Source organism: Rattus norvegicus, chromosome 4, assembly GCF_021556685.1.
Source record: "Rattus norvegicus strain SHRSP/BbbUtx chromosome 4, alternate assembly SHRSP_T2T, whole genome shotgun sequence".
Lineage (NCBI taxonomy): Eukaryota > Metazoa > Chordata > Mammalia > Rodentia > Muridae > Rattus > Rattus norvegicus.
The window spans coordinates 162,361,586-162,375,727 of record NC_141537.1 but is presented as its reverse complement, the minus strand read 5'-3'; the positions used below and the strand labels follow the sequence as shown (position 1 = coordinate 162,375,727).

Sequence of the window (14,142 nt, the reverse complement as noted above, 5' to 3'; positions counted from 1 at the left end):
TATATAAAACATGAACTCTAAATCTTCCTACTCCCGCTGTTCAGCATATAGAGCTATGTCTTCAGGTTGGGTTAGAATGCCTTTAGATTCTTGTTGTCTGAGGCACTGAGTTCACAAAAAGAAAAAAAATCATTAAATGCATTTTGGCTTTGGATTCAGATAGAATTTCCAGCAATTTCTAAAATGGCTCCAAACAGACTTCTACCGTTTTGTGCTACCCATCAATACAAAGTGGAATTCTCAGCACTGGTGCTTGTAAAAATCAAAATATTGACCAAGTGAACAGTGGTAAGATGCTCCACCCCCTCCAGGGCTGCGTGTTCAGCCCAGGTTCAGTTCCCTATGAGTAAATAAACAAACACGTATGCATCTTGTTGGTGTGCAGTATTTGTCTTGTCTTTCATACGTGGTGAAATTATATGTATACCACAGAATTACTTTAAAATAAATTTATGATTATCAGTACGCGTTTGATTTATATGTCTATCTCATATATCTAGATACCCAGGGTTGCCTACAATTTTCTTGGATAAGAAAGAGTAGTTTTGGAAGTCCTGCCTGGGGCCAGAGAGCTGGCTTGGCTTTAGGGGCCTGTGCGGAGGACTTGAGCTCACGTGCCAGCACCTAAGTCTGGTGGTAACGACCTCTAAATTCCAGCTCCGGGAGATCTGACACTGGCGCCATCTTCTGGTCTCATTGAGCAACCTGCATAGATGTGCGTGCACATACAAACGTACATGCATACATACATACATACAGAGAGACAGACAGACAGACAAACATACATTTTTTAAAAAAAAAAAAGATCTGTCTAGGATACGTTAAATCACGTATGTGCTGGTGGCCTCAGAGGTCACTTCTGTCCTCGGTTTTCTAGGTGGCCAGTGACTTTCCTCTTGATGCATGTCCTTCCTATTAACATGCACACAGAGACCAGGTTCAACTGGTTCCCTGAGTGGCACCCCACAGGGAGGAGCCCAGAGTTATGAACCTGAGGGGCACAGGAGAACTGCTGAGTGGCCAGTCTGAATTCAAGGGCCAGGGCAATCTTTCCTTCTTCCTACTCCAGCACTTGCTGGAAATTCCGTCCCTATCCAAATCAAAACGCATCTAATGACTTCCGAAGGAACTCAAGTCAGTAGCTCAGACAGCAGTATTTAAAACCAAGCACTCCCTCCCTGCCCACTTCCCGATGCTTCCGGCTGTAATTTCTTCACCCAAACTGGAAAGTCCTCCTGACAGACAGACAGCACCTAGCCAAGGCCAGTTGTGGGCTCAGATCTTCTGCCTTTTTCTGTTTGGCTTTTCATTAAATTCACCTTGGCCCTCTGGTGAGTCACCCAAGGTCACACCGAGTCAAACTGTAAAGCCAGATCAGCTGGCTCCCCAATTGCTACCTGGTCTAAGTGGGGGAAACGGCCTTACCGCCAACTCCGACTCTTAATCAAGTAGAGCTTTATTACCTGACAGCTTCCCTGGTATTTAAGAGACAATGCGGCATAATCAGACCCACAGGAAAAGGTATCTCTAAAGGGAGATGGAAAAATCCAAGGCGTGCCATCTGGATATGTAATTAACACTGCAAAGCAATTTGAACACAATTCTGCACTGAGCCTCTCCTGAGCTCCAGCACCACAGTGAAGTCAGCGTAAGCCAGGCAAGGAGCAGCCTGCTGTCTGATGGCTCATGGTGGGCACAGCACACCTCGGAAGCTGCAGGAAATGCTAATGTCTTTGGCGTAAACCCTGTGTTCTGCTCTCAAGAGAAGCCACTTGAAAAGGAGCAAGACCAGTGTTAAATTCCAAACTACAGGCCTCATGGTGAGAGTTAACTGCAAGCCAAGTCCTCATAGCCTGCAGCACTGAAGAGTGGAAGCCAGACAGAGCCAGAGAGAGGATTGTGCAACCTTTCGGCAGGAAACTTAGATCAGTCGCAGGGAGAAGCGGCTGGGTGGTGTGAGGAAGACTTCCTACCTGGCAGAGCAAGCACAGGTCAGTAAGGAAAAGGCAAGGCAGAGAGGGAGGCTGCTTACACTCTCCCCGGGCTCTCCATCCTTCCAGCAGGTTGGGGGAAGAAGAGAAACTACCTTGAGAGAAAGTAAAGATAAAAGATGACCTGTGAGAGGGGCTGGGGATTTAGCTCAGTGGTAGAGCGCTTGCCTAGGAAGCGCAAGGCCCTGGGTTCGGTCCCCAGCTCCGAAAAAAAGAACCAAAAAAAAAAAAAAAAAAAAAAAAAAAAAAAAAGATGACCTGTGAGATCCTAGCTGCCTGTATTACTCACACTAAACCTGAACTGAGTTCAGTTCCCAGATCCCACATCAGAACCTCCCAGAACTCTAGAGTATTCTAAAGCCCTCGTCCGGCCTCCAAGGACACCTGAATACATGTGGCACATATTCAACAGACACACAAATAAAAATCAATCAATCAATCAATCAATCAATCTCTCTCTCACACACACACACACACATGCACACACGCACACACGCACACACACACATGCGTGTGCGATGCCAGTTTGCCGAAGTACCCACCAAAACAATTTTTCTCAGACATGGTGGTTGATTCCTGGGCAACACAGTGAGACTCTAAGAATGTTTTACTTTCTTTTTTATCTTCCATAACCTTTTATATTTTCTCTTTATCTGAAAGTATAATTTCACTAAGAAGTCATCTATATAGTAAGCAGTGTGTGTGTGTGTGTGTGTGTGTGTGTGTGTGTGTGTACATAAATGCATCTGGAGGCCCTCCAGAGGTGCACTTCACGGTGTCTTCTTCTATCAGTCTCTCCCAAGTTTTTCGAGGCAGGGCCTCTTAATGACCTTAGAGCTGACTCAGCAAAAGGCCACTCGGTGTCAGGTCCAAAGGAACCGATCTCCTCCAATTCTGGTAGTTAAGACAAAAGCCAGTGTTCCTCAGGAAACTTGTGAAACTGGTTCCCTTCGGTCCAAAGGAGCCATATCCCCTACCGCTGGCAAAAGGGACAGATAGCTACAGGAGGAGGTGCCTATTAGCATACAAAAGCACATGCCAGCCTCCAGGCTCCCTCAGGCATCATGAGTACCTGTTACCCAGTTCAGTGTCCAAGCTGGTACCCTGGCTGGCCCTTCTCATCTCCTCCCCTACCCTAAACTTCTCCAGGTCCGGAGCTTCTCTCCCCACATCTCGTTCTCCTTATAACCCTGCTAATCTGGCCGGGCTCTCTCTTTTGCCCACACCATCTCCATCTCTCTGCTCTGCTCTGTGGTCTGGTCCAGCCTGCTGGCTAAGTTCAGTCTACTGCTTTCTCTCTCTACTCTGACTCTTCCAGATACCTCTGGCTATTCTCTCTCAGACCTACAATAAAAGCCTTCCCCTCAACCATACCATGGAGTGGTCATGTTCTCAGTTTATAGAACCAGAAAATCCGGGAGATCCTCCTGTCTCCACTTGCTCAGTACTGGGACCACTGGCATGTACCCCCATGCCTGGCTCTTCGCATGAGCTGTAGGAGTCTAAATTCAGGTTTCCCTGCTTGTGCAGCAAGCACTTTATCAACTGAATCATCTCCCAGGTCCCCAAATTATTTAATTTATTTTCAATTTTATTGTATGTGCATTCATGTGTTCACATGTGTGTGGGGGGGGATGCCCATGGGTTCCAACTGCCCTATGACTGGAGTTACAGACCGCTGTGAGCCACCCACAGTTGGTGTAAGGACCCAGCTCAGGACCTCTGGAAGAGTAGTAGGTATTCTAAAGCACTGAGCCATTTCTCCAGGCTGCCCAAGGTATTTTAATATTAATATTAATAAAAAGCAGATTGAGCAGGGTGGCATATCCTGTAATCTGATGACTTGTGAATTAGCTAACTAGCCTCAGCTGTGTATGAAGTTTGAGGCCAGCATGGACTATCTCAAAGACATTATCTCAAAAAAAAAAAAAAAAAAGAAAAAGAAAAAAAAAAAAAGAAATGAAAAGGCAAGACCCCACCCCCTGAGGAGAGAAGGGAATCTGAGAAGTACAGCCCCAGGCACAGTATAAGCTCACTTCTCAGGAGATTCTTAGATGATCCCTTCAAACCCTTGCTGAGTCAGAAGCACCTATGAAGATAGCACGCTTACTACCAACCAAAAGTCACCTTACTTTTACCGCAGTGAAGCTCACTACCATTGGGCATTTAGACAGACACAGACCCAGAGGCTGGCCTAGCACACTGTTCATTATCCTGTTCAGCAAAGCTGACCGACCGGAGACTGCTGGGAGTGCCAGCCAGTGGGAGAGGCTAGTGTGCCCTGGAACTGATCCTCTGAGCCACGAACCCTGAGGGAAGGGTAGTGCATCCACCAGGCCTTGATCTATTCATAATTCCTAACAGAGCAGAGGACATGGCTTCATCCCCAGGCGACTTGATCAGCCACTGCTCACAACGACCAAAACCAAGACCAAGTAGTGCCCCAGAGCAAGGTCTACGGAAACTCCCTGACGGTCTGTGAATTGGGAGAGGGAGACTCAGGTGGGAACCAAGGCCCAGAAACCAGAAGCACACATATAGCACACACAGGTAGCCAAGACCCGATACAGAAAACTTTAATCAACAATTATAGAAACAATACACTCAGACATTAAATATGAGAAATCTCCATCACCACCACCACCAGTCTAGAAATGAAGTAATCCACTAATCTCAAACATTCCTGGTGGGAGATAAAAGATTTAGGAAAATGTTTTCCCATAAACACATTTATTTTTTACCCCAAGGCTAGACTCCCCACAGAGAAAAAAGACAGGTTTGTACTCAATGGAGTTTATTCAGCCAGCTTGGTGGCATAGCGTGCCACTCTGTAACGGCTCCCTTTACTCTCCCTCCCACTCTACTGGATGCGCAGAGGGGATAAGACCCTTCTATACACGTAACAGACAAGGCAGTAAAACTTTAACACGAGTGAATTCTACATTATTATATTTTAAAACACATACTGAAATCACTTCTTCCTTTTAAAGGAGGGGAGGCTGGCAGTCCCTTCCAACAACAGCAGTGCAATGCTTTCTGACGGTGGTCACTGTGACACAACCCCACCTTCTTCATGCAAGCCAACGAGGGAGGGTGACTGCACAGACTGCCTGCGTTCTCAGTCACCTTGGCACAGATACACAAGTCTAAAAGGAAACAACCCCAACTACATTCCATTCAAGTATTAAGAGAAGTGTGCCTGGAACTGGGCAGAGGGAGACAGCCACGTAAGAGGACAAACACGTCGCATGCCAGTTTGGTCTACAGAGAGAGTTCCAAGACAGCAGGGCTACACAGAGAAACCCTGTCTAGAAAAACAAACACAAACAAACAAACACAAAAAACAAAACAAAAATAGAAGAAAAGAGCTAGGAGAGAGACTGTTTGGTCTGACCTCCTAATGCCCCTAACACTGATTCTGTGGGCGAGCAGGCATTCAGGCACTTCTGCAGGGACCACTGTTGGTTTTGAAATGTGTCCTTCCTATCCGTTCTTAAACCAATGGCGGGCCGACACATCTGAGCCAGGACATCATGGCTGCCACGATGTGCCGCAGCACTGTGCACACGTTTTCCCGAGTGCCGTTCAGGTACTTCCCACTGCACAATTACTCTCATTCCGGGCTATAAGGAAAACCTGGTGACATACGAAGCTGAAAGAATTGCCATCCTTAAAACCACTGTCCCTGGGGCTGGGGATTTAGCTCAGTGGTAGAGCGCTTGCCTAGGAAGCGCAAGGCCCTGGGTTCAGTCCCCAGCCCCGAAAAAAAGAACCAAAAAAAAAAAAAAAAAAAAAAAAGAACCATTGTCCCTAATCCTGTTCCACACACATATTACTTCTAGATGCTTCCGGATCTGAGTGATGGAAGAGCACAATACACACGGAGGCACTAGAAGCTAAATGTGTTCACTTACTTGCACCCAGAGCTGGATGGGGATACTGGAGACGAGATTCAGTAGTAAGAGTTAGGAAAAGGTTCTGGGTGAAGGGCTGGAGGAAACGGTCTTTCCCATAAGGAATCATGGAAAAAGCAGGCTGAGGAGACAATCATCCAGGCAGCTCCCTGTCTGATACTTGAACACCTAGACAGCATCATGCCTGAGTCTCTGCTAGGACACCAACGGGCAGTTAGCTGGTACAGATCTACATCTTCAGGACAGAACAGCAGGCAAGGAGACCAGTACACCAAGCCGTGAGTACAATTCTAAGTTGTACGTAGCTGCTCATGGGTTGGAAGCTGTCAATCACTACTCTAAAGGAGAAATCAGACTTCTACCCAGCATCTCATGTTCTCTGCAATCGTTCAAAACAGAAAGATACCACCCACCAACACGCGTGGATCTTAGGAATCACTGGGGAACAGCTATGTGTCTCTCAGGGGTTGTGGCAGGACCTATAAAACCTCTTAGGAGTGATCACTGCAGGGCTTGGAAATGAAGAAATAAATAACGTGAGCATGGACCACAGACTGCTGGAGGGCTGCACTGGGAGCTACTGACCCTCCGTGGCAGTGGTCAGCTCAACTGTGGGAGGTGTGTGAGAAGGGTGTGCGCTGCTCTGGGGTTACAGACCGCCTTCCTATAGCAGTGGGAAGCAGGCTCTGTCCTGGTCTCTCTTCTGCTAGCTTGTCTCCTAGCACAGCAGACGGTGTCCTTTGTTTCTTACTTCGCTGAGCACCAGGGGCTGTTTCCGGGTTTTAAATGCCCCCTCAGAAGGGCCAACAAAGTCACATGCTCATTGATAGATAGTAATGCCAAAATTCAATTTATAAAGGGCCAGTTGTCCTAATAGGGTACAAAAACAAAAATCATTTGACCCGGTCACATGTGTGTGTGTACTTTGAAGTCTGCCTGGCCATGGTAATGAGACTTATCCTACTCGGCTTTGAGAAGTACCTCTCTCTCCTGTATGTTAAGGTGGCAACAGCATCGGTCTTTGACAAAACCGGAACAGACAGAAACAGAACAACATATAACCAACCTGACAGCCAGTACTTCTTTATATACTTAGGCCGCATTCTTTTCTGTATCTGTTTCAAAAGTATCCAATATTTCTATTAGCGGCTAGACAGGGGGTCAAGTCCTCCTGCGGTGAGAGAGCAAAGCTTTGACCACTGAGCCTGGGAGGCAGGGTCAGTGGAAGTCTATTAGGTACTCAGGGTAGATCTGGTTGGCATCAAAAACCACAAAGATCTTGGGGTTCCAGGTGTCATCCACACAGCTGTCATACAAATTCACATAGCTCCCATCTTTGGAAGGAGGTCTCATGTATTTCGAGTCTCCATTTATGTAATCACCAATTAGCACTCGAGCAAGAAACATGGATTTATAGGTTCTGAACAGATGTCGCTGCTGCAAGCTGACCCCATGAATCTGGAATGTGTTCCCGTGCTTGATGTCATCTTTGCAGAAACGACTGGAGTACGCCGCATCTCTAGCGAAATAGGTTCCTTCAACAGAAAGGGCCAAGGTTACTCGGGAGAAAACATGACACCCAGGAGACAACATTCTGACTGTCAGGGGAACAGCATTCTGACAGGCATGAGTCACATCACAGGGGCAAGTGTGGACCTCCTCCTCTGCAAACTGAAGAAGAGGACATAATCTCCCCTCCCCCATCCTGTGGAGGCAACTGTGGTATATCAGGCCTCACCAGTGCCCTCCTGTGCCCCTGAGAAACTGGGTGCCAAACTTGCATTTCCAAAAGAGAGCTTACATGAAAATCTAGTAAATAAAACACAAAACCATTCCCTGGTGAGAAGTGTGGCAGGTCAGAATTTCACCTGGAGGCCCTCCTCCTGAGCTGTGTCCTTCCTCAGCCCCTCCCTACAGCCCTCACCCAGCATCCAGCCAAGCTCTGTACCATATTGGTCTACCTGAGAAGCTCAAACCCAAGAAGCTGCTGGCTATGACATGGGGGCAATCCAGAAGTAATTCTAGAACCAGGAGCTACGCTGAGGAGTGGAATTCTGAGACTGTATAAAGTACCTGCTGTGGTTTGGGTCTTCAGTCTCCCTGGGACCCATGTGTTAAAGGGCTTGGTTTGGGATCCTGGTACTAAGGGAGGTGTGGGGACGTTAGAAGATGGAGCCTAGAAGATGGAGCCGAAAGAGAGGATATGGTCTAAAGGGGAATGCAGATTACAGACCTTCACAGCCTTTTCACAGGAGGCGTGGCTAGTTCACCTTACACCACATACTCCCTGCTGGGATGGTCTGCCTCAAAACAGGGCTACAGAGCCAATGCAGCACGGGCTAAAATGTCTGAACTGTGAGTCACAGTGAAACTCTCCTCTTCCTGTGCTGTCTTGGGTGTTTTGTAGCCCTGCCTGAGTACTCCAGAACGTGTCAGTTATTGTCACAGACACTCAAGATAGCAGTCACCACTCTGAGAATGACGGACACCGTCAAGCATGTACTTAATTCTCAAAAATCGGGGCATGAATTGCAAAGTCTCGTAACCACCCAATATTGATGGAACTGGTGCCAGCCAGACCTTTCTGACCTCTTACAGCTAAAGTGAGCAGCTTTTCAGTACGTATTCTTAAATTAACTCACTGTTTCAAATCCTAGCCCCACATGGCAAAGGACAGACTGGGAGAGCAAACGCACACCCCTTGTCCTCCTCACCCATCCCTATCTATTTGAGTGACATCATGACGCTCTCGGAGAGCTGACACTTGTCCTGCACTGGAAGTAAGATGGTGCTTCCCCCACTTCTCCCTTTAGTGCACACTGGGATCTTGCCTATCCCTCTTACCCATCATTTTCTAACAAGCAAAACCAACCAACCAAGATACCAAAGCTCCTGGTAGCTATGCTAGAGAGTAATCTGTTTCTGTCACTCTAGGCACTTGCTGCAGAGCAGCTCAGTGTGTAGGCTCATCCATGGGAAGGGCTGACTCAGCACTACAGATGCCGTAAGGCCTCTCTGGCACACGCCATCCCACCTGGGTGACCAAAAACTATTGAATATGGCAGATGTGCATGCCTCGCTTCCACCCTGTGTGCTTTTCTGTGGCTCAGAAGCACTGAGGTTTGTCTAGAATGCTTAGTCTGGTAACTTCTAGCTTCATTACTGCCAACTCTGAATCATAGAGCAACCGACTTTCTCCAGAGGGGGAACTCTCCCCTCTGACTGAGCCTGGACAGAGACTCGCATTATTACCTTTTCCAAAGACAGCACCGTGCACACCATTGATTCTCCAGTCAAAGTTGTGAATGCAAATTGCTTCCACAAATTCACTGCTGGTGCCGTGAAACAGCATTTGCTCATTGATCTGGGGGACACCTCTCTTTTTCTTGAGCTGAGCCTTTTTCCTAAAATCATAAAACATCCAGATACAAAAGCACAGAAAAATATACCGGTGAGCAGTAATTATTAAGTTAAAATGTTAAAGGCAAAGTTTAATAGAAAGGATGAGACAAAAATAGAACTCATATGAGTGGACAGAGCAGAGAAACTATTTCAAATGCTCTTGGATACATAAAAGCCATCTCATTTGAGATGACAGCTATCAGCTAGGTATGGTGCTTAATGTCTGCGATCCCATGGTACAAGACACAGAGACAGGAGAATCAAGAATTCAAGGCTACCCTCAGCTTTTTTTTTTTAAATGATTTTGAAGTTAGTTTAGGTTGCATGAGTTTCAAAAAAATGTATAGTTACATTGTGATTAAAGGCTGAAAATTATGTTAAAAGAGTGGGCATGTGGCTCAGTGGTAGAACTCTGGCATGTTGGGAAGAGCCTGGGTCCATTCCTCAGCACTGTGGGACGAAGATGACAAGAGAGAAGGGGAGGGAGGGAGAGAGGGAGGGAGGGAGGAAGAAGGAAGGGGAGGGAGGGGGAAGGAAGGAAGGAAAGAATCGATGGCCTAGAGCAGGCATTATAGATGTCTAAAAATGAGGCTATAAGCAAATAACCCCAAGTTCTTAGGTCTTAGATGAAGAAATCTTTCTCAGAGTTGGAACTGCGTCTTAATCTTTTTATCCCCAAAGTCTGATCAGCTGACTTTGATCAGCTGGATTTTGAACCTTCCGGAACATCAAACTAGAGTTCAGCATTCTTCTCAGCAAACACATCTCCAGTGCAGAGACGGAGGGCTGGTCATAGTAATGCCGGAAAAGATAAAACCAAAAGCCTAAAATCTTTCACAGAAGAATGGATACTTATCTATTTACATAGAAAACTCAAAAGTAGGAGCCACGGATGGTGGAAGTTGTTCCGGTACTTGGAAGACAGAAGCATGAAAATCTTCGTGAGTTTGAGGCCAGCCTAGTCTACACAGTGCATTCCAGGACGGCCATAGCTACATAGTGAGACCTTGACTCACAAAAACAAAAGTTAAACTATGTCCATGTGCACTGTAAATACAAAAGATAATAAGCCCAAATAGAATGTGGGGAAAAAAAATCAATGTATTTCACAATGTAATACAGTGTATTAATTATACAGATCTACATGCCCACCCAGGAAATAAAAGTACAAATCTACAGGCAAGAAAGCGTCTCTTTTTGAGGGGAGACAAGAACGGGATGGGATGGAATAAACCTGTTGTTGCCCCTCGGGAGATGTGAGATGAAGGTGATGAGTCAAGGTCGGAAATGTCAAATCTGATGATGGCCATGCAGGGGTTTGCAAGCTGTTTGTGGTACGTGGGGTTTTGAAATACTTCACCAGGAAGATATTTAAAATAGTGCACCCTCTGACTTCTCTGCCAGCTCACCTGAGCTGTGCCTGAGCCTTTCCTTAAAAACTTAGTGCACAGAAATGCGTCTGCACACTCGGAGTATACCAGGGGGTGCTGTTTATAACCTTAAAGAGCAGGGTTCGATAGAGGGCTGGGGCACAGAGTTCTTCTGTAACTAACCACTGGATGGACAGGCCGCGGCTTCAATCCATTGTAGGGCCGAGGACTTGGGGCCAGATCGCCCTGTCATCAGCTGTAACTCCAACAAAGTACATTCATCCCAACACTGCACTAGAACCCGCCTCTCTGTGTACTGATTGGCCTGGGATGTTCTTCTAAACCCAGAGCAGCTCTTTTCTTTCATAAATGACTTCATAGATAGCCACCCCAAAACTGTGAATAATCCCCCAGCTTTGTTCTCTGGAAAAGACACATTATTCCCCTAGCTGTTCCTCACACTTTAGCAAAGCTTCCAGACCCTTCTCCATAGCAAAACTTAAACCGAATTTGCTGGCTACCTCAGCTTACTAGCATTGGTAGGGACCAACCAGTCCAGGTATCATCAAACACTGGTGGGACCAGAACCAGTGAACTGAGCTAATAGTGCCATGAAATGGCCACCATGCTATATGGGGCCAAATAAAATTCTCGAGATTTTTCAAATCAGACCTCTCCCATGTAATCATCTGAACAACTGAAAGATAAACCTAATTCTTTAGGCTTGTTTCAGTTTTAAAAGTAAAATTTAAGTAACAAAATATAATATTCATATTATAAATGGACAAATTTAATCATAACAGGCAACTGAAAGATATGCATTCTAATGGTTTTCAGAAATGAAATGCACACTCTTAAGGCATCATCGAGGAATATGTATCAAAATTCAGTGTACAGGCTTTGATAAGGAGCAACCGTCCTTCCAGACCACGGCTCATATTAGAAGGGCACGCAGCCAACAACTCTTTCATTCACACAACAAAAGTGCATTTCTCACTAAGAAATTCTACCCAGTTTCTTTTTCTAGGACTGTGTCTGAGAACTGACTCATTGCTTTTTAGCACTGCACATGCAATTCCCTTTACCAGATAGTGGGAAAGAATGCTTTTAAGAAATTACCTATTCGTTTAGGCTCATTTTCGACTTCCTGGGTCTTCTGGACTTGAGTTGACTCAGAAGTCAAGCTACGAGTTCTGGTTTTGAATCTATCCTGAGCCTGATTAGCAAACCTACATTTTCATCTGTGTACCTGGCATGTTGAAGGGCTCAAGAAGCAAGCAAGTTTGACATCCAGCTCTTTGCAAAGAGCTTCTAAGGGCCTACTACTCTTTCTTTTTGCACCATCACTTGGAAAATATTGCTCCCACCATAAGAAACTTTTGCAGCCACTTTACAGAGGCCCAGTTAAATAATCCAAAGAGCTTTCCCACATATAATATTGGTAAACTTATTAAGTTCAACATTCATTAGTCTATGCCATGGTTGTTGCTTCGTTAAAGCAATCACATGATTAATACATTCACTGCTAAGGTCGGGTTTTATGAGCTGCAATGAGTTATGAGCTGTAATGATGTAATGAGATTGCACTCTAAGAATCAAGGTGTCTGGGGCTGGAGAGATGGCTCAGAGGCTAAAAGCTCTTACTACTCTTTGCAGAGGACCTGGGTTCAGGTCCCGGCACCCCATCAGATGGCTCATGATCACTTCTAACTCCAGGTCCAAGAGTTCTGGGGCCCTCTTGCCTCTGAGGGCTTCTCGAACCTGTGGTGTGCATAAATTCATAACACACACACACACACGACAAGGATGCTTACTTGTTAATACTTCCCAAAGTGAATTTTGGAAAGGGAGATCGGCCACAAGTCTTCAGCACTGGAGTTTAATGACCCAAAGTGAACCTTGGTTTGGAATGTGGAGTCTGGCACTGAGCACGAAATACTGAGTGGCTACTGGAATGGAGGAATCGCACATACCAGGCAGAACCAGAGTAGACAGGGTGCTTAAAGGTTTGCACCCCTACTAATATAACAGGAAATGTGGGCTCACAGACCATGCTTTTGGTCTTCTAGAAACTTGAATCAAGGTAAACTTGCAAGAAAAGACCTAAGATTACAGTAAATGCTTCCCAACCTTGCCAGAGGATCAGACATCCACTTCTGAATCTACACAAAGTACTACGGTACCTGTCTTAGTTGGGGTTTTACTGCTGTGAACAGACACTACCGACCAAGGCAACTCTTAGAAGAACAACATTTAATTGGGGCTGGCTTACAGGCTCAGAGGTTCAGTTAATTATTATCAAGGCAGGAGCGTGGCAGCATCCAGGCAGGAGGAACTGAGAGTTCTACATCTTCATCTGAAGGCTGCCAGCAAAATAGTAGCGTCTAGGCAGCTAGGATGAGGGTCTTAAAGCCCACACCCAGTGACACACCTACCCCCACAAGGCCACACCTACCCCAACAAGGCCACACCTACCCCAAAAGGCCACACCCACTCCAACAAGGCCACATCTTCTAATGGTGTCACTCCTTGGGCCAAGCATATACAAACCATAACAGTACCCAGCTCTCAAAGATGTCTCAACATCCCTTTCCTGTGAGTACCAATGTTCCGAAAAGGCCCAGTGCCTGGCCCACACACTACCTCAGAGCAGCAGTGTCTCCACGCTCTGGACTGAGCATGTTCATCCGAGTTTAGAGCCACTGTCTTCCATTTCAGATGAACACCAGAACCACCATAGAACTCTTTACAGATACAAACAGCAGGCAGAAACAGGGGTTCTGAGTCTGGGGATCTAGATTGGGTGATGGATCCCTCTACACGTTGAAGAACCCCAAAGCCAAGTCTGACATCTTCTGCTTGATCAAAACCCACATCCTCATCAAGACCGGGGTCCTGGCAACTCTGACTGCTGCAGCCATCTCCCCTTGCTGCCCTTCCAACTGTACCTCTAAGCCACAGGCAACTTCTGCAGGACCCCTCCAGACACTCACACACTCCACATTCACCTGAGGCTTAACCCTCAGAGCAGGAAACCCTGTGGTTCGAAGTTCTTCTGCCCCCCACTTCCTATGGTGGCCACATAAGCTCCTCTTATTTCTTTCCCTTTATCCACACCTCTAGGATTTCACTCTATGTAGGTGACTTCATTTGCTTCACCATAGAAACCAAAAGTGGCTTTGAGGTCTGCAGGCTAGCCAGGCTCTCTCCTCGACATGTGTCTCCCTCCTTTCTGCCACATGGTCACTGAATCCCATCCCATCATGCTCCTTGAGAGTTTAGTCACCCCACCGCCCTCTGCCTTTATGTTCTCACCTCTCCTGTTTATAGGTTCCTTCCCATTGTTAACCATTATAGAAACGATGGTAATAAGAACCAAATCCGCTCTTCTTCCTGCCCACTTTATTTATGTCCTCTCCACACACACCCCCCAGTGCCAAGATTCCTACAGAAGTTGTCAACTTT

The 14,142-nt window shown here is 46.3% G+C and overlaps 1 protein-coding gene across 13 annotated transcripts in view; it reads right to left on the bottom strand.

Moving 5' to 3' along the window:
- Positions 1-4,551: 4,551 nt before the first annotated feature.
- Positions 4,552-14,142, bottom strand: part of Parp11 (poly (ADP-ribose) polymerase family, member 11) — a 46,222-nt gene continuing 36,631 nt past the window's right edge. For all 13 annotated transcript variants that reach the window (XM_087658912.1, XM_087658910.1, XM_087658915.1 and 10 more), the window contains 2 exon segments: positions 9,158-9,309; positions 4,552-7,440 (listed from right to left, as the gene is read on the bottom strand). In XM_087658912.1, the coding sequence (XP_087515038.1) occupies positions 7,124-7,440; positions 9,158-9,309 (469 nt within the window). In that variant the 3' untranslated portion in view covers positions 4,552-7,123.